General features: G+C 42.7%; 1 protein-coding gene across 5 annotated transcripts in view; it reads right to left on the bottom strand.

Annotated features, from left to right (window-relative positions):
* Positions 1–25,866, bottom strand: part of DGKG (diacylglycerol kinase gamma) — a gene marked incomplete at both ends in the record, with an annotated part of 149,893 nt that overhangs the window by 65,215 nt on the left and 58,812 nt on the right. For all 5 annotated transcript variants that reach the window (XM_084231210.1, XM_084231212.1, XM_084231213.1 and 2 more), the window contains 2 exons: positions 16,160–16,224; positions 23,926–24,086. In XM_084231210.1, the coding sequence (XP_084087336.1) occupies positions 16,160–16,224; positions 23,926–24,086 (226 nt within the window). The remainder of the gene's footprint in view (positions 1–16,159; positions 16,225–23,925; positions 24,087–25,866) is intronic.

Here is a 25,866-nt window from a genome sequence, read left to right as displayed (position 1 = left end):
CCCCCTCACTGTGCATCTGGCAAATGTGACCCTGCCGCGGGTGTGACCCCCAGGCGCCTCCCTGCCAATTTCTTGGGAGAACTGCTTGGCACCACCTCTGCCAGGCTTCTTATTTCTAGCTCACACCTGCTGCCCCTCTGCGGGCTGTGATTTTAGAGATGCATTCTACTTTATCCTGTTTAAATCTCACTTTAAAGCGCTCTTGTTTGGTCTTCAAGTCTCTGGCCAAAAATATTCCCTTGGTTTATGTGACAAGCTCCTGATTCCTTGCCAAGGGTCTGTCCTTCCCGCACTGAAATCTATGGTCCAGAAGAACAGTCATTCTTAGATCAGCCACAGAGCAGCTCTGTGCTCCCCATACATGCCTGTTTCTTCTAAAATGATGACTCATGGCGGAGAAAGAGACTAAAGCATCGCCCCTTAGTTTCCTACTCAAAACATCAGAATCACCAGAAATAGTAATCAGGATTTTTCTGGATGTGACAATTGCCCCCTTCCCCACAACCAGAAGAGAAAAACAACTTTTGGGTCACATACTCCTTTTTGTTTCTGACACAGGGGTTTTCTCCAATGTGAAATTAGCAAAACATTGTTCTTATAAGATGGCTCTGTGGTCAGATAAATTTAGGAAACTAAGTATTTTGCTTTTGCATGATCTCAACAGGTTAGAAAATATATTAAAGGCTCTATGATACAATATGGAAAAGAAATAAATTTCACTTGGACTTTCCCAAGAGGATTTGATGCTTGAGCTCCCTCTGCCCTTCTGTCTTCCAATGAATTTCCTTCAAACATCCCAGAGTCCACTTTAACCAATTCTACTACAATACATGCTTAAAAAAGACAATCTCGAGGGCCTCCCCTGGTGGCGCAGCGGTTGAGCACTGGACTGCAAAGCTGTCCGCAGCCTCTGCAGCCCCGGTTTGATCCCTGGCTACCGGCGAGGATCCCACATGGCGCGCAGACCTCTCCTGCCGCCCGCTGCTCCCCTCAGCAGTGTATTTCGTCAGTCTGCCTGTTCTGTTCCCCACTCTGGCTCTGGTGAATTCTCTCACCCTCCCACGCTTCTGACTGTACCCCGGTTCTTGTATAAATAAAATTAAAAAAAAAAAAAGACAATCTCAATAGCTACTTCCATAACTCTCATTCACATGATGATCCTGTTAGCTGGTCTGCTTCCCTTTTCAGAAGGTCCATATCTATTCTCCTTGGGTACAGTCTCATACTTCTATTTCTTCTCCCTAAATAGAGATTGGGCATTTCCTCTTTATTTCCATGTTATATCTATTTGTTAACTAGATGCTAACTGTTCTATGTTCTCTTCGACCTTCTCTTTTCTTTCTGGACGTGTAGGACATCCACTGTTTTTAGGACACTAAGGAACCTTGATCAAGGCAAATATTTTGACCACGTAAGCTTTCCTCAAACCCATTCATTTTCTCCCTTGGTGGGAGACCAGTTTACATTTGCAGCATTAATAATTTGTAACTAAGGTCAAGCAAGAGAGCGAGAGAGAGAGAGAAAGAGAGAGAGAGAAAGAAATTGAATCCCATCACAGCCCTACAATTATATTTCCTGGGCATCAGTGTGACAACTTGGAAGCCCACAGATCCTATAAAGCCTGAAAATGTGCTTAATTTGCGCAGTGGTTTTCAAAATTGAATGGTTTTACACACACACCTGGGGCCCAGCTCCTCTGATGAAATCAGATTTGTTAATATTGGGTTTCTTTCGAACTTGGCAACAGTTGGCTGGAGCTGAGGACGGTTTGTTCCCATTACACGGGGCACATGGTCTCCACTTTGCTAGAGGTCCTGCCACTCCCCGAAGAAGCCTTACATCCACCCACTCCCTCATTTACATTAGCTGCTTGACTGATTTGTATTATGACCCCTCATAGAGACCTTTGTACTTTCCTCTTGGGAATTTTCCTAGAAGCTGCCTCCATAATGCCCTCCTTCCTTCTCAATCTGATCATTCCCATCTGAGCTCATAACCAAAGACCTTTGGTTATCAACCCCAATAGGTGATTTCAAAGGCTGACCAGCTGCAGCAGGTTAAGAACTGATGCTGCTGGTATTTGCAAAGATCATCTGCACAGAAATAAAATATCACAAGTCCATCATTTCTGGGAAAAATATTTTTCCAGTTGCTGTGTTTGTAAGTCATGCATAACCTGGTAGGTTTAACAACTATTGGACAATCATGGAACAGTGAGTAATGAACTTGTCCTTTAATTACCGGAGAAAGAACTTAATAAGCTCATTTTACCTTTCCCTTGAATTTTCTACTTTGCCCAAACAGATGGCTCTTATGAATGTTAACTATCAAGTCTTGTTTATTAAGGGACAAATTATCCATTTCTCAAATCTCTTCTTTTCTAATCTATTGGCTCATTGTTGACTATTTCATTTTTCTTTAGTACATTTATCATAAGTCAGGTGGAGAAAAAGTCAGACATGCAAATAATGAGCTAATCCATGAGCTCAAATCAGAGGGTATTCTGTTCTATTCTGTTCTCATCACACCATCCCTGCACATGTCTGCAGAAATCCTGAGTATGAGCAGCCTTCCATCCCTCTTGCTCAAGTTCAGGGACAAGGTGAGAAAGAAAAGGTAGGGAGAACTGAGTAAGTTAGCACCGTATTGAAATCTCCAATAAAAGTTCACTAACATCTTGGGATTTTCATTTATCCATGACGTTCCTATCACCTTTTGGCCTGTGATAACCCAAAGCTGAAGATTATAGATACACTTTCATCTCATTGAGTTCAAAGAAAAGGTAGAGCACTTGGCTTGATTGGCATTTTGGAATGCTCTCCAGAAAGGTCCACTTTCAAGATTAAAGGAACTCTTCATTCAACAGAACAGAAAACATCTTGTTACTAGACAGTGAGGAATTTCAATCTAAGTGTAGTTTCAATAAACACAAATATTCAGCAATTATGTAAGTCTCTGATGCTTTAGCAATTTGGGGGTATAAGTACATTCTTGGAACGAGGAGAGCTCCTTTTCGTTAAAGAGCATTAGGAGATTGGGAAAATGCTTTCTTAGTAAAATATGAAGTGGTAAGGCAAAAAAACCCTTAAACACTCCTATGATCTTCAAAGTAGAGATATACAATCTTCAAAGTAGAGATTTGATGACTCCTCTTAGGGGATGTTTATGGAGAGTGATGCTTATAGTGGGGAGGGCATTGAAACCTAAGTACTGCCCAAAGGTAAGAGTCTATAAATTATTATTACAGATAAGACTCACAACACTGTGCTATTTTAATGAGAGATTCTACAATGTACTCACTTATATACTGCTTCACGCTCTCTTTACAAATTCCCATCTTTATTAATAGCATCATACCAATACCTGGAACATTTCAAATTTATTTATCTGTTCTAATTCTCATAATCATCTCATGATGTAGTTCTAATTTCCCTTTTACACATCAGAAAATTAAGAATCAGAGAAGTGAGTAACTTTCCCCAGGATACAAAATAAGTAAGAAGCAGGTGGAAGCTGAAACTTAGTCCTTTTGAATGCAACCAAAGTCAGGGATTGGTATCTTCATTTCACAAAAGGGTGACACAGCCTAACGCATGGAGTGATAAAGCCATCTGCCTGGGGTTTCTTTATAGATAATTCATTTATTCCATTATAGAGTTTCTGAGTTTCCTGATAAGTACAGAAAACACTGTTTTCAAAATGTCCTTTGATCAAAGAATAGCTGCATTAAACTCTCCTTTAGTAAATGATCTAAATGAGGAACTGTACTTAATCACTTAATCTTTCTTGAGAGTATGAGTCTTCCATCTTGTTTTTCAACCTTTTTTAATAAAATGTGTAAGCCTGAACAGTCTACAGACAATATATTGATATGAACATGCTTATAATCCCATCAGCTCTAAATATAAAGATGGACTCTGTGGCATCACAACAAACCCATGCAAAAACCCTTGTCAAAGTTCTAACTAGTAAAGTAACAGAGGTATAATAAACTCTGATATTCTTTTCTCTGAAGCTAAAAACAGACAAAATACGAAGTTTAAAAGACACCTAAGTGATTTATGAAAGAATCTGAAATTGTGATGCTGAGGAAGGGAGAATGACATGTAGATCTTTTTCAATATGGATTTCTACCAGATAGCATGCTTCAAAGTTCAGGGTTTGTAAGAAAGCTTTGTGGTTAGTTTCCATTATTTTTCTGGCCTTAATATGTACCAACTTCCCAAATTAGCAGAGCTGGTTCCCCTCACCTCTTTCCTCTTCCGTTTCTCCCTGGGGCTTACCGCCTCCCCTCTGCCCCCCAGGCTCTGTCTGAACTAACCCCACGTTGTTCTAACACTTCAGCAAGGCTCAGTATGTAAAGGTCCCTAGGTTTCTAGGAATCCTGAAATTTCTGCTTTAGTAATGCTTTGAAAGATCATACATTCTCTCATTGATCTATTCCAAGAGCATTTGTTGACTGACCAGCTCTTCATCCACTCACTCACCTGTGGGGTGAAGTGCAAACTCATGTGCAGGGCATCAAGACCTTGCCATAGCTGCCTCCCACCTGCCTGTCCGCCTCACCTCCAAATTGCTGGTCTTTTCTCTCATGTCCAGTATCCTCTCACTCTCCTGTCTTAGCGCATTTTGCTTCCCTCCTCCAAGTATCACTTGGCTCCTTTCCTAGGAGAAGTCCCATTTGTCTCCAGCTTGCACTCTTTCTGAAATCTCATCCTATTTTCTCAGGTAGGTGCTCTCTCCCACAACACTCTCATTATCTGTGTCCTCTTGCTAAAACAAAGCTCACCATAAAATATATCGCATTTCCTTCTTTTATAGGGTTTGAGGGAAGGTTGGTGCCGTGGGTTAAATTGTGTCCTCCAAAAACAACAGACCTAACCCCAGTACCTGGGAATGTGACTGTATTTGGAAATAGGATCTTCGCAGATGTCAAGTAAAGATGAGGTCATACTGGATTAAGGGGTGCCAAGTCCAATGGCTGGTGTCCTTTTAAGAAGAGGGAGATTTAGCTAGAGAGAGCAGACACCCAGAGGGAGGACACCGTGTGAGGACAGATGCAGAGACTGGAAGGATGCAGCTCCAAGTCAAGGAATACCTGGAATTGCTGGCAAGCACCAGGAGAAGGGCTTGGACCAGGTTCTCCCTCAGCCTGATAAGAAACCAAACCTGCAGACACCTTGATTTCTGATATTCAGCCTCTAGAACTGTGAAAGAATCAATTTCTGTTGTTTTATGGCACTCTGATTGTGGTGATTTGTCATGGCAACCTCAGGACTCTAATACAGTTGTTAATGGCTTTTGGATAGGCCCATGTTCCCCATTAGATCCATGGATTCCTCTAGGACTTTAACACAGAACAGATTCTCCATGCCTTCCAGCCTAATGGAAGAACCTGCTCTGCTCCACTTTTCAGGTTTTAGTCAGGGGATTCTAAAAAGAGTTCAGATCCTACTATGAGTGAGCAACTTACGACGGATATGGAAACAAAACTATTTAGCACCAAAACAATGACTTAAAGAAGACAATGTGGAAAAATCATAGTGGCAGGAAATGTGTCAAAAGCCTTGACTATAGATTGACTCTAAGAGAAAGATGAGGCCAGGGATAGGGTGGATCAGGGAGGGAGTGTTCAGAATATTCTGGACTGCATTTCAAAACAAGTAATAGGTGATGATTAGGCCCCAGAAGGAGATGTCACACCACACTGAGGAATGAAGGGTTTGCATGGGGGCAGTGAGAATATGGAGGAAGTAAATTATAAGACTGGACTGGCTTTAGAGCAGGAGAATTTTATATGGGCCTGGAATGCAAAGCAGGTGAGTTTAAATTCTATAAAGTGGGACATGTTGCTATGTGGTAGCAACAGGGCAAAATGCATGGCAGCCCTGGGTAGCGTGGACCTGAGAAAGAAGAGTATCAAGATGGACTAGGGGACTCGGGAAGTACTGAGGAGGGGACTTCTTGAGGACCAACTGGGTGCTAAGGAACAAGAAGTAAGAGGTCACTTAGGGGACACCATAGTTAACTGTGGGGCATGAAGCGGAGGCCTTTCATTTGGTAGGTGTGACGAGCTCACCCCTGGAATGGTGTGTTTGTCATCCCAGACAAACGAGGCTGTCTTCTGTTTTTAGAAACCTTTGCAAGACATTCCACAGCTCTGCTCAATAACTCATTTTAGCCTTTAAAATGTCTCCAGGCCAGAGTCCTCCTCCCTTCCCAAAAGGCAATTCCTCACTTTAGAAGCACATCCCCACCCCTCCAACTCTCTTCTTTCCTGAGCTGAAGAGTAAGGAGGTGTGGTCACTATTTCCTGTTGTGATTCCTTCATGCACTTGAGGCCCCTTCCTAGTACATTCTCTGCTTCTTCTCGCCAAGAAAAATGACTTGGGTTTATTTAAGGTTTTTCACGGGTCCCCTGAATTATCTTTGCGATTCTTCTGTAGTCTCTTTCCTGAGTGCTTACCACACTGGGCATTGAGAATAGGGATGTGTAATAGGAAGAGGGCGGGGCGTGGAATCAGACAGACCTAGGATTGAATAGCGGCTCCCCTATTTAGCAAGTTGCATGTTCTTGAGCAAGCTGTGTGATCTCCCTGAGCCTCAGTTTTCTCATCTGTAAATGGGTCCATAATATTTACCTTATACTTGTAAAATTGTGTTAGTCAAAAATAATATACATAAAATTCTTGAAAGCATTCAATAAATGCTGGTGTCTATTGTTAGTGTGGGTTGGAGCAATGCTGATTTAGTGGGAATACATCTTTTTAAGCACTTCAATAAGCACCCTACTAATCACGTGTGCTTAAAAAACTACCACCACAGGGCCTCCCTGGTGGTGCAGGTGGTTGAGCGCAGCGCTGTGAAGCTGTCTGCAGCCTCTGCAGTGCGGGTTCGATTCCCGGCAGACCAGGGAGAGACCCACATGGTGCAGCAGCCCTCTCCTGTCTCACCTGCTGCTCCCCTCAGCAGTGTATTTCAGTCAGTCTGCCTGTTCTGCTCCCTGCTCTGTCTCTGGTGAATCCTCTCACCCTCCCATACATCTGGCCTGTACCCTGGTTCTTAAACACAGACAAACAAACAAACAAAAAAAATCAAAACTACCACAACAGAGTTGAGAAGGCAGCTCTTGCTACCAAAGACACACAAACACATGATGATCTCTTTCAGATATAGCAAAACTATATACAAGGCTAGGGATTAAGCTAAAAGAATCAAATCTTTCTATTTACCTTCCACAAAAGTAGCTATTTCCATAGTTATTTCACTTGCAAAGCTACTTGAGTAATGCTGTATTTAAAACTCTGAGATTGACTAAACATAATCATTAGAATTTCTCTAATTGGAAAAGACTACTAAAACTCTCCCAGCAGATAAATTCCCTCCATTCAGCTCCTTTATATCATCTTCCTTTCATAACTTATAACTGCTACTGTGTTAGTAATGTTTTAAGTCAGTGAATGCAGTGTGATCTCAAGTAAATAAAATTGTGCAGTGAAAGTGCTGAAGGAAAATATGTTACAATGCTGTGTTTATTTCTGGGGAAAGCAATATGACTTATTTTTCTTAGTCACTTGTATAAAAATTGTTTAAAAATAGTATTTACAACCTCATTGAGACATGTTATTACACAATTTTAAAGATTATTTAACATTTTAAATTTTAAATTAAGCTTAAAAATTAAACTAAATAAAAAATTTAAAAAATTTAAATTTGTATATCAAGTAAATTACTGACATGCATGAAAATGGCCATATCATGTTTCTGAGAGCTGTGATCATGAATGATTGCTTTTTTCTTTTAATTTTTCTGAACATTAAAAAGTATTTATAATGAAATTGCAATATACTATGTAATCACTACTGGATGTATTATTAAATCACATAATGATAAATGTGTTATTTTATTGAAAAACCTTTATTAAGATGGAGAAAAAAATATACCATATATTACTACACTAATGACTCATATCCTATGACCAATAGTTATTTATCTATCGTCCCTCTTAGGCAATCACCAAATCTCAGTGTTTTAAGGGCTTCTGAGTCATCTAACCTGACTATTATCTGATGTAGGATCTGTTTTTATAAAAATATTAATAATGATAGCTAGCATGATGTGTCAAGGCTTGGTAATAAGCACTTAAAATACATTGTTTCATTGGAACTTCAAAATAATTATATGAGGTAAGATACTTCAGGTGGGCAGAACAATGTCCTAAAGATGTCCATGTTCCTATATCTGGAATCTGTGAATATGAAATGCCAAGTTTCTTGGCAAGGGGAATTACAGTTGCAGATGGAATTTAATCTGTATTGAGATGGGGAGATTATCCTGGATTATTTGAGTAGATTCAATGTAATCACCAGGATCCCTTTTAGTGAAGAGGGTGGCAGAAGAGAGACTGTCATGTCAAAGGGATGCCACCTGAGAAAGACTTGCCTGGCCATTAAAGATGGAAGGAGCCACAAGCCAAGGAATGTGGGCAGCTCTTTTTTGCAGGAAAAGGCAAGGAAAGAAATGTTCCCTTAAAGCTTCCAGAAAGGAGTGCAACATTGAAGACACCTTGATTTTAGCCCATTGAGACATATGTCAGATGTCTGACCTCTAAAGCTATAATATAAGTGTGTGTTATTTTTAAGTCACTAAGTTTGTTGTAATTTGTTGCAGCAGCCATAGGAAACCAATATAGTATATCCACCTTTATAGACGAGCAGACTGAGGTTTAGGAAGAATAACTTGGTAAAGGTCACACATAAGTAGTGATAACTCTAGCAGTTGAATACAGGTTGTCTGATGATAGAATGTGTGCTCTGGGGCACACATCTTCACTGGAGCCCCCAAATGATTGATAACAGTGGCCTGAGCATAAAATACGAAAATTCACCTCTACCTCTCAACAATCCCCTGCTCCTGAGGATGGCTCTATATAGTAGACCTGATGTCCTTTATTTGGGGCTCAAGCTGGTCTCTAGTCACCTTTCCCATTAATGAGAAAATATTTTTTCTCATTATGAGAAAAAATGAGAAATTATTTTTAAAATAATTTCTATGAGAAAATATTTTTAAATATTTGAGACCAATTATCACTTCTCCCAAAGTCTAGTCTTTGGGTAAGACAACCCCAAATTCAGACCTTCCTTAGAAGACATGATTTCAAGTTCCAGCACCTTCCCAGCTTCTCCTTTTGGAAAGCCTTCAGACAGTGAACATCAGCCTCAGCACCCAGCCATTTCCTATCTTACTTTATATTTGTGTACTTTGATTTTCTTTCATGAGGTTATCATGCTGACCTTAACCTTTGTGAACTTGATTATACGCTATAGCTTGAACTCTTTGATGAAAATATTTCTAGAAATCAATCAATCAGTAAATACTGATAACTTGGGGATTATCTGGCCAACTTGAAAATATAGCTGCTTTCAAGTTCCTTTTGATATTATCACAAACTGATTCTACTCGTTGTTAACATGAATCATATCTTTTTTATTCTAGCCTGGCTAAAAGAAAGGGCCTGTTAAACTACAGTAAGAAACTGTTCTGGTGGACTAGCAACTTTGTAGGGTGTCTTGAGATATATAGGCCACTTGTGTATACCCATTTGAGACATTATACTATTTGTTTCACCATGGACTTGGGAGCCAGGAGAGTAATAAAGAAAATGTTAAAAGTCAATTTCATTTTACGACTTCATCAAATTACATAAAATGTCAATCTTTAGGACAAAGAGAGCTGCATGAAATTATAAATAACAGCTTCCTAAAATCTCTGATCATCACAGCTTTAAATTACCCATGTTGCTATTCTCTAGCTTCTGCAAATATTCAAGAGCTATTAACAAATAGAACAGCCAAGAAAACCTGGTCTTCTGCAATTGCATAACGATGAGGGCCTGGTGAAAAAAACATGAGCCCATATTTCATTTATTTCATTCTCTGGGAGGGATGGGGTAAACAGTTTTGTGGACTAGTATATAAACATTCAAGTAATTAAGTAAGTTGCTCTGTCAGAATGGACTTGAAAAGTCAAAGGTATTTGAACACAAAGATAAGGTTTGCATTTATTTTATACTTAGGAGAATAGAAAATATCACAAGCAACTTCATTGGGGTTTTTCTGAATTCAAATTATTTGAAAAAAAGTTTGATATATTAAAGGAAATGGGGAGAAAGTTTGGACCTCTGGGTACTTAGGGCTGGTCTCCTTTGGGGTACTAAATATTAGATGGGGGCATAGCAAAATCCAGTTTAGGCACAAAATGAGGGCTTCGGGGATTTTAACCATGCTGTTTACCTTTATACTTTGGTAAAGTCATGCATCTGGGTTATAGCACTGGACAACTTCACAGGGCTCCTGGCGAGAATAGCTTAGAGTGATTTCATTTTTGATTAAAAGAAAAAGGAAAATCTTATGCAAATGGTGATATAGTTTATGCACAGGTATTTAAGAGACGAGCCCCTTTAATTTCCAGAGTTCTGTGACTTGAGCTTTGATGGCTTCTATTTTGCCTCCCACAGAACATCTCTGTGTTCATCTGAAGTGGGGGAAGAGGTGTTAAGTGGGTGAGGGGAGAGTGAGCATCAGGGAAGGAAGGTGGTCACATTTTAATCATCTGATTTGCCCTGTGTGCCCTCTGTGCCCCTGTGGATAAGCCTTAAGTATCCATGGAGCACACAGCACCTTCTTGTAACTCCCTCTTACTCACTCCCACCCTGTTCCTCCTGTTACCATATCATCTGGGGGCTGGGATCCCTATCACAATCTTACCTCTAGGCTAGATTTGGCATTGGATTTAGAATCTCAAGTATTCAGACCCCAAACCTCTGCCTCTTGGACACCATGAGCTAGTGAAGGGACTCTGCTCTACAGTTCCAGTTCTGTAGAATCCAACCCAACCCTGGCTAATTGGTGCCATCCTCCCATCCTTTAAGAGAGGGATTTGGACAGATTCAATGTATCATGACCAGAGTCTTCTCCAACTTTTACTTGTCCTCCACCTTTTCAGTTGAAATGTTATGTCAATGAAGCAAGACCTTATGATAAGTGAATCCCACTTGCCACTCCATCAGAATAGCTTTCTCTTGCCACTATTTTATTGGCAATTAAAAACAATGCTTTTCTTACACTTGTCATTCAGTGATGTTAAACAACACATGTTTATTGAGACCCTACTATGTGCTGCGAACTTATACATTACCTCATTAAATACTTAGAGCAACCTCGAAAGATATTTGGGGAAGGAAGCAAAGGATTAAAGAGATTAAGTGATTAAGTAACTTGCCCAAGGTCACACAGCTAGTAAGCTGTAGAGCCAAGTTTTGATGCCAAGTTAGACTATACCCTGCTGTCTCCTTCTATAAATATCTATTAAGTGCTTAGTTATTTGCAAGATGTGTTTCCAACCACTTAAGGACTCAGGCTACATTAGGGCTTTTGGGGAACCCCTCATTAGGTACTCCATGGCCTGGGTCCAGGAAAGCTAACACTCCAGGGCCTGTTAATTACAAGGGTTTTTGGGAAAGGTGGTCAGCTCTGGTAGGAATGAAGCACTGTTTCGGTCCCTTTGAAGGACCTAACAGGAAATATCTTGCTTCAGCCTAAACTGCTGAGGGACATATTCAAGTGGATGGCACTCAACAGGTTTGGAACAACACATTCCTCAAGGGCTCTGAGCTTCTGACAACAACAAAAAATTCCATACTTAGACTTCTCTCCCTGGACACTTACTGACAGTGACATTGGAATTAGGTAGCTTTTATGTATATAGTCCATAAATACAAAACCCTTCACAAAGACTTAATCCAGAAACTTCATGGAGCACTGGATATCTGGAAGACTTTAGTGGCACCTCCATGCAATGCACTAATACTGACTGCTGCCTGTCTGAAGAACTGAAAATCCCTCTCCTTTTTCCCCTCCTTGAAACCCTCTTTCATCCATTCTTTTTGTCTGTATTGCAAACTCTCCAAGGGCAAAGGTCTCTCCCTTTTTTAATGAACTTTTCTTTGTTAGAGCCAGCTCATTAGTGTGAGATCTTAATAGTTGTATAGGGCCCCCACTTCCAGGACCTAGGCTTGGTTTAGTGCTCTGCTGTCACTGATTTGAAATTATTCATGATTTTCAAACAAGAGGTCTTGCATTTTAATTTTGCTCCTCGCCATGCAAATCATTTGTTGGTCCTTATCCTTTTGCAGACATTGAGATAAGGAGAGAGGCATAGCACACAAGGTAAGAGTGGACAGCGTATCTGTGGTCCCCTCTGGAACTCAGCAGGCATTTTCCCACAGAGACAATTCACAGAGGTGGATCAAGCCAATAATAGCTTTGCCCTCCTTAGCCTCAGTCTCTCTATTTCTGAAATGGGGACAGCAGCGCTTACCCTTGCCTGTTACTGTGACAATTGAGTGAGATCATGTATAAAGAGTGTGTGATATGCAATAGGTGTTTGCTAAATGAAATCTGTGGGAGACAGCAGGTGCAGCAAACAGAGTTGGGAGCTACAAAAGAATCCTCTCAGATCCTTTGCTTACAAAGGTGTAAGACCTTGGTCTGATGACTCAGCTTCTGTCAGGCTCAGCTCCTTTAACTGTAAAATGGGAATGCTAATATTTATTGCATGAAGTTATTTTGGGGTTTAAATAATCCAATCTATTTAAAGAATCTAGATTCTCACCTAGCATTTAGTAGGAACTCAAAAAATAACAGTTCTTGATATCATTCCTGTATAACACCATTTGGTTCCATTATAATACCTTCATGACACCATGCTGAATAATTAATTTACAAGTGATATAGAGATACAATCATTAATAAGTATCTTATACCATACCATCTCCTGTATGCCATACGGCCTTAAATGTAATCTTTTTATGTGAAAGTCACTGTAACTAGTTCTTCAAGATTACTTTTCCTAACTATGAATTCTTTGAAGACAGGGCCATGTCTTATTTACCTTTAATACCTAAAACACTTTCTAACACATTACCATCTCAGTTGAATTAAATCTCTCTTCTGTAATTTATGCCAACAATGAGAAGATAATTTTCATAATGTTCTTAAATTAGCAAGTAATAATTAGTCTGTCAGTATAGAAGTGGGGCTGAACATAGCCCCATCTCTACCCTGAATGGCTTTTTTCCCCCTTGCCGGTCATACTTGGCTCATCTTCCTGGATGTTGGATCTGGCTCTTATTCCTTTACAAAGCTATGTAACTTTGTAACTTTCCTGCAACCAGCCACCTTCCCTGGCAACAACCTGTGTAGAGAACCACTGGGGAAGAATTTCTTGTAATCCCAAAGTGGAATCATGATTTGATGTACTTCAGGCTTCAGAAGCCTCAGTACTGTGACTTTTAACCAGTTGAGATTTTGGGGCCCCTTATGGACTTCTGATAGTTATGAACTTACTCCCTACACACATACACTCAATATCTTTCCTACAACTTCAAGGCACTCTCAGGGTTCCTGAGGCCTTGTGCTTTAGGTTAAGAAACCTTGGTAGAATAGCTCAGAAAGCTGAATGAGCACGGTGAGAGATTCAAGTTTCCTGATAAATTCTAGTCCTGACTAGTCACACTCTCTTGTTTAAAACAAAACAGTTACAATTCCCGAGATTTTAGCCTCAGGGTTATCCCTGGGGACACCACCCTGGGCATTAAAGGTAGGGACTTGTAGCCAGGCAGTGACTATGCTTTGGAAAATCTAACTTGAGCTGAGTCAAATGAAGCCTTGTTTGATAATATCGTTTACATTTCCAAATCCTGGGTATCAAGCTTTCTTCCTATCCCTTGTGGCCCTTCCTAAGTTTAGCCTCTGGTGTAATGGGGTAACCATGGTTACAACCACCTGCCTATTTAAAACTATCTCCAATGCTAAATAAGGAAGCCCGGAGAAAGTGGCTGCTCGGCTGCCTCTCAGTGGACAAATAGGGCACTCCTGGGTATTTTCAACATGAGCAAGCAGGCAGGGTAGAGGCAGCGTGGACTCACGCTTAATAGGAAGCATTCTGGGACCTTACGAATCAGGGCCTTCCTCTCCTCCACTATGTCTTCACTTAAAAGCACTTAGCATGGATTTACATGCCAATCCCTGTGCCTGTCATCCCAGGGACCACCTTACCTTGACCTTAACCTCACCTTACCTTGACCTGGAGGGTGAAGGGTGCACCTCACTGCAAGGAATAGTTTTGCTAATTGCAATAGAAGAAAGAAGGAAAAAGTCATTCAGGTTGCAGTGAATTTGTCAATGCTTTGTATTGGAATCCACACTTAACTTTTTTTTTTACTGACAGATGTGTCTAATTGTACTTAATCCTGGGGGGAGGTGATTGCTCTATTTATGTCAGATGTTGACCTTCTACTGACTGGAATATGGGGAAATTTCTCCCTCTCTCTGCTTGGTTGCTCTCTACAAGCGACACAGGTCTTGCTTCTTTTCTTGCCAGGAGACCACACAATGCACACACTAGGTAACCTTCTCTTTCCCCAGCATGCTGTACTCTCAGTCCTTCGGATCCTTTTGTACATTTGATTCTTCTCCCTGGTTGCCCTCTCTTCTTGTCGACCTGGCAGATACACACTTGTTTCCTGTGTCTTGAGTCAAGCATCTGTCTGAGCCCTCCATGCCAAGTTCCTTGCCCTTGCGGTGTCTATTTCTCTTCCAGTATGTCCCCACCACTGCACAGTGAGTCCCTTACACATGTCTATCCAAACACCTACAGAACAGTGCCTGGCATATCGTACATTGCCAAAACATATATTCATTGAATAAGAGAAAGGAAGAGAGGGAAGGAGAGATGGAGGGAAGGAGGGAGAAATGCTCATGAATTTCACAAGCATATGACATCTTAATAAGACTGTGTCCATGAGTATGCATGAGGGTAACTGTGCAAAGAGGACAGAAGAGATGGAGTGACTTTGTGTATCTACGAATGAAATAGATTGTGAGAAGGGAATTGATTTGTAAGTTTGTGAGTATAGTTGGCAGGGGGCTGAAAGTACACCTGCTAATAGTGTTTCATGAGCGTGTGTGGCCTGTGTATGGGCCAGCAGGAAAGACTAGGGCTGTCACAATGCATGCCCTACTAAGGTCAGTTTGACTATTAGATACCACAGATCACTTTTCCTGAAGCTGCAATACTTTTGTTTTGTTCCATCTCTGATTCCTAAAAAGACTTTTTTATCTGTTAACCCCCAGGCTGCCACAGGGGAAGGGCTACAGATGAAAAGGGTGGAGTTTTTCTGTTCCTGGGTGCAGGCTTTAAATCAATGGCTGCACGTAACACCTGGGCCTCTGCTTTGGAGAATGAAATGAAGCACTGCAGATCCTGTCTGAGTCCCTCCTCCCCGTCTTCCTTAGGGTGAGTGATCCAGTGTCATCTTGGAATGGTATAACACAGGGGAAAGAGAAGGGCTGGAAAATGGCCAATAGAAAGGAAGATGGGAGAAAGGTAATTTAACAATTCCAGAGGATAGCTACTTGCCAATCACAACTCATTTTTCAAAAATTTCCTATTGACAGTTAAGAAGGGTTTTGTTTTGTTTGCAAACAATTGGCTTTCTCTCTCCTGTCATTTTTGGACCTAACATCCTGACTGAGAGGGTATCTGGGCGGCTCCTGTCTTGCCGCCCTCTGCAGGGATCGCCCTCCGCTGCCCTCTGCTGGTGGGGGAGGCAGAGGTCATGTACTCTTGTTCCTCATGGCTGTGGTCCTTTGGGACTGCAGTCCCCCACCCCTTTGAGGTTGAAAAAGTTGAGGCCCCTCCACCCAGCCTGCTCTTCCTCATAGGAGTCGCAAAGGGCTGAGGGTGGGGGCGCTGTATGTTTTGAGAAAGCGGCAGAAGCCCAGCAGGAGGTGGTTCCTGCAGCCAGGAGGAACAGACCCCATCCCAAGGCGGGGGCACCACCATTTGCCTCGCCCCCCCCCCCCATCCCTCCTTCTGTGCAGTATCCTCTGGGATGGGGGACCAGCATAAGGCAAGGCAGGTTTTTGACATTGTTTTCTTCTTGGAAATGGAAACCGTCCTTCTGGCAATGTGACAGGAAGGCAAAGTTCTTAGGCGGTGAGGCCCAGAACACTTGGATGAGGTCAGGTGAGACCTAGCTGAGGCCAGCTGCGCTGTGGGGTGGCAGCCACATCACCTGAGCCTCAGGCCCCCTTACCTGCTGTTGAATTTCTCAGGGTGTTTCTCTCTCATCACGTGGAATCTGTGTGCAATGGAAGCATCCTGAAAGGGAAAGAGAAGAAAGCGGGGCCATGGTTAGTGGGTGCAGCTATGTGATGTGGAAGGAAAGCATAGGCTCCACCTGAATCCCCCAATCCTGAGAACAAGGTGGCCACAGAGGGGGGGACACTGTGATCAAGGTTGGGGGCTAGTGCCCCTAACACTTGTAGAACCTGTGTCAGTTGACTCCTTGCAAATTCAGTCATTGCCCCCCACCCCGAACTTCAGTAGTTGGGGATGTGAAGGGGCCACTGCTGCCCTTTGTGAAGGGACAGGGTGTCTGGGTCTGGGAGCAGTTGGAGTGTAGAGGAACCTGGAGTGGGACTGGGTGTGAATCTTTGGAAATGTCTCACCATATTAACTCCTTCTGTTTTTTAAAAATACTTTTTATTTTGGAATATTTTAAGACTCACAAAAAGTTGCAAAAATAGTACAGAGCGTTCCTGCATCCCTTTCACTCAGCTTCCCCAGCGATAACATCTTACATAACTGTAGTACACCAACAACATAGAAAACTGAGGTTGACAGAGGCTGTTACATAGTAACTCTTAATCATCCAGATCAGTAGAAAAAGTGGTAGTAGTGGATAACATGCTTAGCAGATAATTAAAAAAATTAAACTTCTGGCTTTTGTTTCTTGATCACACCACAGAAATGACTGTCACCAAGTTCAGTGAATCTAATCTCATCACCACATTCTAGGGGTTCTCGGCTGCTCTCCTATTTGCATGGTCTATGGCTGCTGTAGGGGTCACCTGCTCCTCAGAACTCACAGGCAGGGTGGCTCCCTGGACACCAGGCTTCCAGGGTCTCCATCCTCCAGCCAGCACTTCCTGAGTTACCTCTGAGTCTACCCTCCATGTCCTGGCCAGTTCTCCTAGTTATTGCTAGCATCTGAATGCACTAGAATCAACTCTGAGCTCATCTCTCCTTCTCATACTTGGTCTTCCACCCTCGCTATTGGTCTATTTTCCCAGCAGAAGACTGTATAACATCTCCTTCCCTGTCAGGCTCTGGGCCAGTACTTTAGGTGCAGGTAGTGAGCTTTAGAAATAAACAGGCAAACTGAGGTTAGGGGTGAAGGGTGGGGCACAGAATCAAGGCAGTTGATTCAGTTTTGTGCAGGAAAAAAAAATGGAGAAATTCATTTATTGGAATATGTGCTAAAAGAAGATGGAAATTCCATACATACAGTGAATTTTCAGCAAATGCATATTAACTCTTTTCTCAATATGGAAACTGTACAAAAGAAAATTCCTGAATGTTGATTTTTTTTTTTTTTTGAACATCAGGAAGTACAGTTTGGTGAAGCTTTTTTTGATCATGTGCTATGTAGGGTGAATAAAATAGAAGCCAATGATGGGCATAGAAAGTCTAGAAGCAAGTTAGGGGGCAAAGGGGAGCTTCTGTAATATCCTTGTTTGTCACAGGAATAAACTCAGCTAACAGCACACTATTTAAAAGCAGAGACAGCAAGTCAAGAATATGGGCTTATTTGGGTTGGCAAACATTCCTCCCTGAAATAACATTTTCGGAGTTTAACATTTAAATTCTAGTTACTGATTTACTTTCAGTTTTTATTTTAGGACATGTGGAGAGTTGAAGGCTAGGCACCCCTGTGGACTCTGGTGGGACATAAGCAAAGCTCCTGAGGCGTCTCCCCTGGATCCATGCAGCCTGTGATGTCTCCAGGCAGCGCTGCCTTCTGCCCCTGGACTGTTCCTGCCTCCCGCCTCCCGCGCCCTCAGCAAGTTTCAGTGAACACGCTGAATAAGATTCATGTGACATCTGTCAAATGCTTCTCTAGAATTCAAGAAAACATTCCATCTACTTGTGTTCCTTTGAAGCGCTAATTTTCTTCTGTCAGAAAAGAAAAAAAGCAATCACATGTTGAACTTCACCACCCCCGCCCCCACTACTGCTGTGACTGGCTCCTGGCTTTTTTTTCTTTGGGATATGTGCACACAGGTCCCCAATCTCTGGAGTTCCAATTATCTTCCCCCCACAGCCCCATAACTAGATTTTGCAATAATGTTTGTTAAGTGTGGTTCCTAACTGGGCAATGTCATCCCCAGGTAAATACAGAAAGCAGGGAGAGTTGAGCACCTCCTTTGCTATTCGGTCTTGTAAAGACAATGCTGGTAAAGACTCAACCACATTTCTCTCCCCTGGGGCTACAAAGAGAGTCAAGATTCACCTTCTTCTCTGTGTTGGAACTGGACTGGGAATATTTACATTCACTAATAATCTCATTTAAATGCTGCAAACCAGGGCCTCCTTGGTGGTGCAAGGGGTTGGGCACCGCACTATGGGTCAATTTGCAGCCTCTGCAGCACAAGTTCAATGCCCAGCTGGCCAGGGAGGAATCCACATGGCGCAGCAGACCTCTCCTGACTCGCCTGCTGCTCCCCTCAGCAGTGCACTTTGGTCAATCTGCCTGTTCTGTTCCCCACTCTGTCTCTGGTGAATCCTCTCACCCCCCGCATCTCTGGACTGTACCCCAGCTCTTGTGTGCATGAATAAACATATATTTAAAAAAAAATAAATGCTGCAAACCAGTGCTCCAAGAGTTCAATCCTTGGTAACAATTACAGCAAGATAGACTTTTGTTCTGAAGGGAGGGAATGGAGATGGGGATTGCAAACCCATGGAATGATAATGGTATTTTTGACAGTTTCACTCTTTGGGTTCCTTTCTCTGAGTTGGGGGTAAAGAGGAGATGATGACTGGTGTAGAAACATGCTACTTTCCACTGACCTACAACTTCAAAGGTGTGATCAGACAATAAAAGTCTGTGCCCCTTTCAAATATTAAGAGAAGTCATTTAGATTCTGAGATATTGGGATGTCTAGATCTGTGCTGTCCAATAGAAATAAATGAAAATTGTTCTGATAGCCACATTTAGAAAGACTTTTTAAGGAACTCTCCTGCACTGTTGGTGGGAGTGCAAACTGGTCCAACGACTATGGAGAGCTGTGTGGAGATTTCTGGACCTACTAAACATAGAGCTTCCATATGATCCAGCAATTCTGCTCCTAGGTATTTACCCAAAGGACACAGAAACATCAATTCCAAAGAGCCCCTGCACCCTTATGTTTACAGCAGCACTATTTACAATAGCTAAGCTTTGGAAACAACACAAATGTCCCAAAATAGATGTCTGGATCAAGAAGATGTGGTACATATACACTATGGAAGATTACTCAGCATTCAAAAAAGATAAACACATGCAATTTGCAGCAACATGGATGGCGCTGGAAGGGATCATGCTCAGCGAAATAAGCCAGAAAGAAAAAGAAAAATACTGGATGGTCTCACTCATAGCAGGAATCTAGAAAACTTAAATAAGGGACGAGGAAAAAGAATAACTATAAGAAAGAAAAAATCAAAATCAACAAATAACTATGAACCAGAGACACTCTATGGGGGATGGGGGGAAGGGGAGGGATTGGGGTCAAAATAAGGGGGTCGTAATTGTATTGGGAATATAAAAATAAAATTTATAATAAAAAAATAAATAAAAATAAATCTTAAAAAATAGACTTTTTAAATTTATTTCAATTTCACTAAAAAGATAAGAATATTTGAATATTATATTTTAAATAATTTCATCACAAGTGATTACTATAGAATATCCAAGATATTTTATGTTCTTTTTTTCATACTACATTTTTGAAATTTGTTGTGTACTTTACAGGTATAGCATCTCTCAATTTAGCCCTATTCAACTAAACAATAACCACGTGTGGCCAGCGTGGTAGACAATGTAGTTCTAAGTCACTTTGACCACTTGTGGAGATAAAAAGACAGAAAGGAGACATAACACAGATTATTTCAAATTGGATTGTTCTGAAAAATGATGGCAGATTGGAAAATGAAAATGAGAGCAGGTCTTTTCAGGGAGTCCTACAGCCTTTGCACCTTCATTGCTCTCACAAGATGATATACAAGAGCCTGAGGTGGAGGGAATCCAAAAGTTTGCAAGGAAAATGATGACTCGTTGATTAGTTTACTCTCAGGAAGGAGGTTTATCGTTATGGAAACTTGATTAACGATGTCTGTAAGTGCCATCTATCTGTAACCTTACAGATGGGTCCACGTGTTGTGGCCTCTCCTTGGCCCCTGGGTTTCCCTAGTATCAGAAATAGATTTCATTGAATCAAGGGATTAGCTGCTCACTGGTCCTATTAAAGCTTGGTGAAAGGAGAGCCTTTGAGGCATTCAGAGTTACACATACCCCAGGAATTACTTAGCGTCCCAAACTTCCTGTCACTGATACCTGGCCATTCTGACATTTTTGCAAATCCAAAAATAAAGAGCAAGAGGAGGCCAGAGAAGTCAGAGGAAGTAGCATCCTGGATGACTATGTTTAAAATCTCCTGCCAAAGGATGTTATCAGTTAGGGGCACTAAGAAGGCCAACTCTCACCACTCTTCACTGGTAAGGAGCTGGCATGGGTGATGGGAATGGGGTGACAATGGGGTGACTCATTTCCGGCATTGGCCAAGAGAAGCTACCCTGTTTATTCCCTTATCCATTAAATATTGGCACCAAGTATACTGGGAACTCATCAGGACAAATTCTTCACCACCTAGGGATATCATAACGGTCATTGTCATCATCTTTATAAATAAGAGCAACAGACATTTGATATTAATAAGATATTCTAAGTCCTTCAAAAGAGGCAAAGACTTTGCTGGGCTCTCTTTGCCAAAGGAGCCCGACTGTAATCATCATAAGGAAGTAAAACTGTGGGTTGGTTTACATACCTACTTCTCCTCTTACAAAGTTTGGGAAGTCAAATAGGGAGCAAGAGCTTCTGCAAATGTCAGACCCAGATTCTGTTAGGGTTGCGTGTTGGTTCCTTGTTTTCTCAAGAATTTCCCTTTCCAACTTTTAAAGAGCGAGCACACAAGCCCTGCAAACATTTTATTGAGAGAAGGCTAGGGTACACCAATGAGATAAAAACAATCCTGGTTGTTCGCTGCTTTGCAATAAAATATGAAATGTGCACAAGCTAAAGGTATATGAAAAAAAGTACGAGGGAGATATGGTGAAGTTTTATTATTATTTGAAAGTTGAACAGATTGAATTATTTTAAGTCATCCCAGGTAAATAAATACCTTGACCACTGAGGGTGATGGAGAATGTTGTATGCATTTCTTTGGGGGACAATTAACCTGGGCCCTTTTTTCTCCCTCTGTTTCTCTCTTTCCCTCCTTCCTTATTTGTGAGAAAGATTTAAAAGCATGATCAGTCTTGGCTTTTGGGATTAGGGCTCAGTTATCCAGATAAAGTAAGGTTTTCTCTGAGATGTTGATTTCCCCTCCTGTCTGCCTTTTCTTTTCTCTCAGTTCTGGTTTCTGCTGCCTTTAATAATTCTCTGCACTAATGGGTTGATTTCACTCACTGAAGACTAAATTGGTACAAGTACATCAGAATTATCTTAGGGGCTTGTTAAAAATGCAAATTCCCATGCCTTGCTTAGACCAGTTGAATCAGAAAACTAATCAGAATCTAGCATGGAGTGGAACTTGCATTTCGGACAAAGGGCACTGGGGAGTCATCACACACTAAAATTCTGAGAGCCTGGTGGCATGAAGATGGAGAGGCTGTGCAGAGGCTTCGTGGCTCAGTGGTCCACAGCTATGTGGGCTGTGGAGTGCCACAATGGTGACTCCCTCCTCCACTACTCACCAGTTTGGACTTGTCTCTATCTTTCTAAGCTACAGCTCCTTCTTATCAAGTGCAAAATGCAAAGGGCTAAGGACTGTGCCTACCAATGGGCAACTGCCCTGTGTGCAGCAGGACTCAATGTCAGAAAGTTCTGCTCTCATTGCTCTAGGCGAAAGATAGGTGTTTTGTCAAACTATAATGTTGGGAATTCCCTACTTCCAGACCGCCTGCACATCCACTATTCAATCAAGTCTGACTTGCAGTCCGTGTGTTCCTGTGAGGAGAATTAGAACCTGAGCAGGTGATCCAAAAGCAGAGAGGCGTATGAGCCAAGAGGAAGAAGGGGCCTGGCTAGGTCATTGGAGGGGGAGCTGGCAGAGGCTAGGGAAGCTGTCTACCCTAACTGAGGCTGGGTTGCTGAGGAGAGGAACCAGGTTTGGCCACAGTGAGCGCTGTATTTGCTCCTAGTCTAACTCCTCCATCCTCTCAGAACCTGATCATGAGTCCAGGATTGCCTCTTTCTTTTGTTTTATTAATAGCAGAAGAGAGTTGGATTAGGAGGCAGAAAATGAAAGCAAATCCTTTAATCTCACTCCTTTTCCTCACCGATAAAATGGAGATAATACTGCCTTTCAGTATGGGCATAAGAATCATATCTGCAGATATGGTAAATTTTAAATCCTGTAAACCTACGGTATTACTCCATTTAATCCTTTCCTCTTCTATGGTTCTCCTTTTAGTGTTATTAAAAAACAAAACCTTTTCTTAAACCTGTTCTTTCTTTAATCTATCAGTTCCCTCTTTATTTTCTTTTAAAAAAAAATCAAAATTTTCAGAAGAGGCACAGGTGAAGAGGCTCCATAAGTGTACATATCATACAGTCTGGGGCTGGAGGTGGGCCTGGAGGGACTTCATGTGCTTAAGAACTTTGGACATTATTCCAAAGGCAATTCCAACCTGCCCAAGCACTATTCTAAGGGTAGAAAACAGAGGAGGGAAGCTGGTTTTAAAGTTAGGCACAGGTTTGTTTCATCCATTACTAGTTAGCTCTCCTCAGGTCTCAACTGAAGTACAGGGATGGTGGGGACAGTGGCATCTGCAGGATTCCTGGGAGGACTAGAATACATAGCACAGGGAGGGCACACAGTAGGTGCTCAATCCACACTACTGTGTGGCTCCTACCTCCCAACCCCCAGCACTACTTATGAAATGATTGCTCCCTATTCTCCCTCACCCTGTCACTATCACTGCCCACACCATCTTCTTTGGACTAGAAGTTGAGTTCAGGGAAACTAACTGAGCAGCAGTAGATGTGCAGGGGCAGGGGCCACAAGAGGAACATGGCACTATCCTTGCACTGTGTGTGTCTGCATGCATGGGTATGTGCATGCACGTGCATATAGGAGAATGAGGCGGGCACATTAAATGAATTCCTTCAGTCTAATGCAGAGTGCATTGATGGGGTGAGCATTGGGGGCTGGTGCGGTACCCACAGAGAGCATGCAGCTCAGCACAAGGAGTCAGACAAGAAGAGATACCCCAGAGGTTTGTGAGCATCTGGAGAGTGGAGAATGGGGCTGAAGGGAGGAGAGAGAACAGGAGAGAAGGAACTCTGAGCGCTAAGCCAGTGTGAGTCTATACAATCTTCTTTGGAGAATCAAATTCCAACTCTGAAGTTCACATGAGAATCTCCTCCTGGCCTTCCCTTGATTATTTGTTGGTGTTGCCTTTCTCTAATCACTTCAAATTATGAAAGGGTAAATAACTCAAAAAATGTCCTGTTCTTTTTCGTCGTAGTTAAAATTATAGGGGAAGCAATTTCATCCATAATCAAGGATAGGGGTTGGCACAATCAGGGTGTCTATGCCAAGGCTGGATGTGAGCATGCTTGCTTGGTGCCAAGTCAAGGTTGGGGGCAGCTGGGTCGAGAAAAGAGAAGGGACCCAGAGGGAACAGTGGAAGGCTAGAATCTCTCCTGCCACCGGGGACTTCTATTCCATGCAGAAATGAGATCCTTGGCCAACTCACCACGCCAATGGAGAAATAGTTGTTCATGATGCTGTATGGGACCTGGTCCCCGTTCTCCACTTCCTCTCTGGGGAGGACTTCTAGATGCCAGCGGTCCAGCATCATCAAGGGGCTCTGCTCGATCTCCTTCAGGATTTTAGTCAGGCTGCCCCCTTCATAACCTGCGAAGCAACATTGCATTTGCCCTCAGAGCAGAATGGCTAGGTTGTTGCTCATGCACACATAGGCAGCTATCAGGGCAGGGAACCCCAGGGGTACCTGTGGTCAGGACACTCCCCTGCATGTCAGTGTGTTAGAAACACTAGGTATCCTTAGTCACAGAGAGAGCAAGAAACTGGAAAGATTTGGAAGCTGGAGCAGTGGAGGGTGGGATTGGGTGCTCGCCAAAGGTGGGCAGGCCTGTGTAGCTGAAGCAGGTCCTAGAGAATTGGTGGGCTGGATGGTTGGGAAGCCGTACTTGGGAAGAACAAAGGATCTGTTCCAGGACCTTGTAACTGCAGAGACTGACAGTATGGTAGGTAGAAATTTAAGTTGGTCCCCATGATTCCTGTCCTCCCCTCACCCCATTTATATACCTTGTGACCCCCCCCCCCCCGCCAAAGCCAGCCCTCTGGGACCTGTGAATAAGACAGCATAGTCACTTCCATGGTTTAAGGAAGATTATCTTGGGTGGATATGACCTCATCAGGTGAGCCCTTAGGTCTGGGATTTTCCTTGAGAAATATATTCAAAGTTTAGGGGGATCTGACATCAGGGAGCGTCTCTGTTGCTAGCTTTGGAGATGTAGGGATCTGTTTGGTAAAAGAGGCCTCTAGGACCTGGGACGGATCCCTACTGATAACCGGCAAGGAAACAGGGACCTCAGTCCCGCAGCCACTAAGAATTTGATCATGGTCTGAATAGCTCAGAAGCAGATTCTTCCCTCAGAGACTTCAGGGAGCGGCAGAGCCTCCAACAGTGAGTACAGCTTGGGAGGCACCGAGCATGTCCCCGCATGTTCCCGGGCTTCAGGCCTATTGGACTGTGACCTAATACATGGAAATTTTAAGTGTCTACATATATGATAACTTGTTGTGCAGTTATAGAAGGAAAGTGAATCATAAATGAGAGGTTAGTGTGAGAGACAAACTGCTCCCATGTTCCTCTCAGCTTGGGAGCAAACTTGAGAATATTTTCAAATTGTTGGGGCTTTGTTTAGCTCCTTCAGGGGTGTCTCACTGGACAGCAATGATGATGACCATGTAGCCCGGGCTTTGCAGCTATCTGGGTGCACAGAGCTGCCTTTCCGTGTGAATGCTGTGCCTTACTCTGCTGCCTCCATGCCCTGAGGGTGGGGCTACTCTGCCGGTCCCTGTAGAACAGATGGTCCTTCCTAGCCTCAGTGTGTCAGAGGACCCTGGGAGCTCTTCACTGTGTGGTTGAGGATCACGTGCCTTCCAGGGCTGGCTCTTGCTTCTCCTGCCCCTGCCCACAAAGCACTTACCAATCTGAAACATGGACCCCTGCCCAGCCTGTCTTGAATGGCTCGCTGAATTGCCCAGCCATTCAAGTCCAATCCCAATTCTGCATACATTCCATGCCTATACCCCATGTGCTAATAGAACGTCTCCCCTCTCTGGAGCACGCCTAGCACTGTGGGGGGCATTGAAACCTGCAAAGTTCTCCTTAACTCACTCCCCTTGCCCTGTAATGTTGTTACCACTCTGTGTTCCACCTGAGGGGAATTTCAGAATGAGGACCCTTGGCTAGGGGGACCTCAGGTGATCTGGATGCTTCTAGGAGCTGGTGATGTGGCTTTTTGGCCTGCATTCTAGGAGTTTTAATTTAGAAGCAGAGCAGTAATTCGGAGAGAAGGAATTTCATGCAGAAAACATCTAATTGGGCCCCTTTGTGGGCGGGCACTAGGGAAGACAAATGAGACTCTAACTTGCATGTTTTCCA

The sequence above is a fragment of the Talpa europaea genome, assembly GCF_964194135.1.
Source record: "Talpa europaea genome assembly, chromosome: 4".
NCBI lineage: Eukaryota > Metazoa > Chordata > Mammalia > Eulipotyphla > Talpidae > Talpa > Talpa europaea.
The sequence above is the reverse complement of the archived record's forward strand: the minus strand, read 5'-3'. Positions and strand labels throughout refer to the sequence as shown.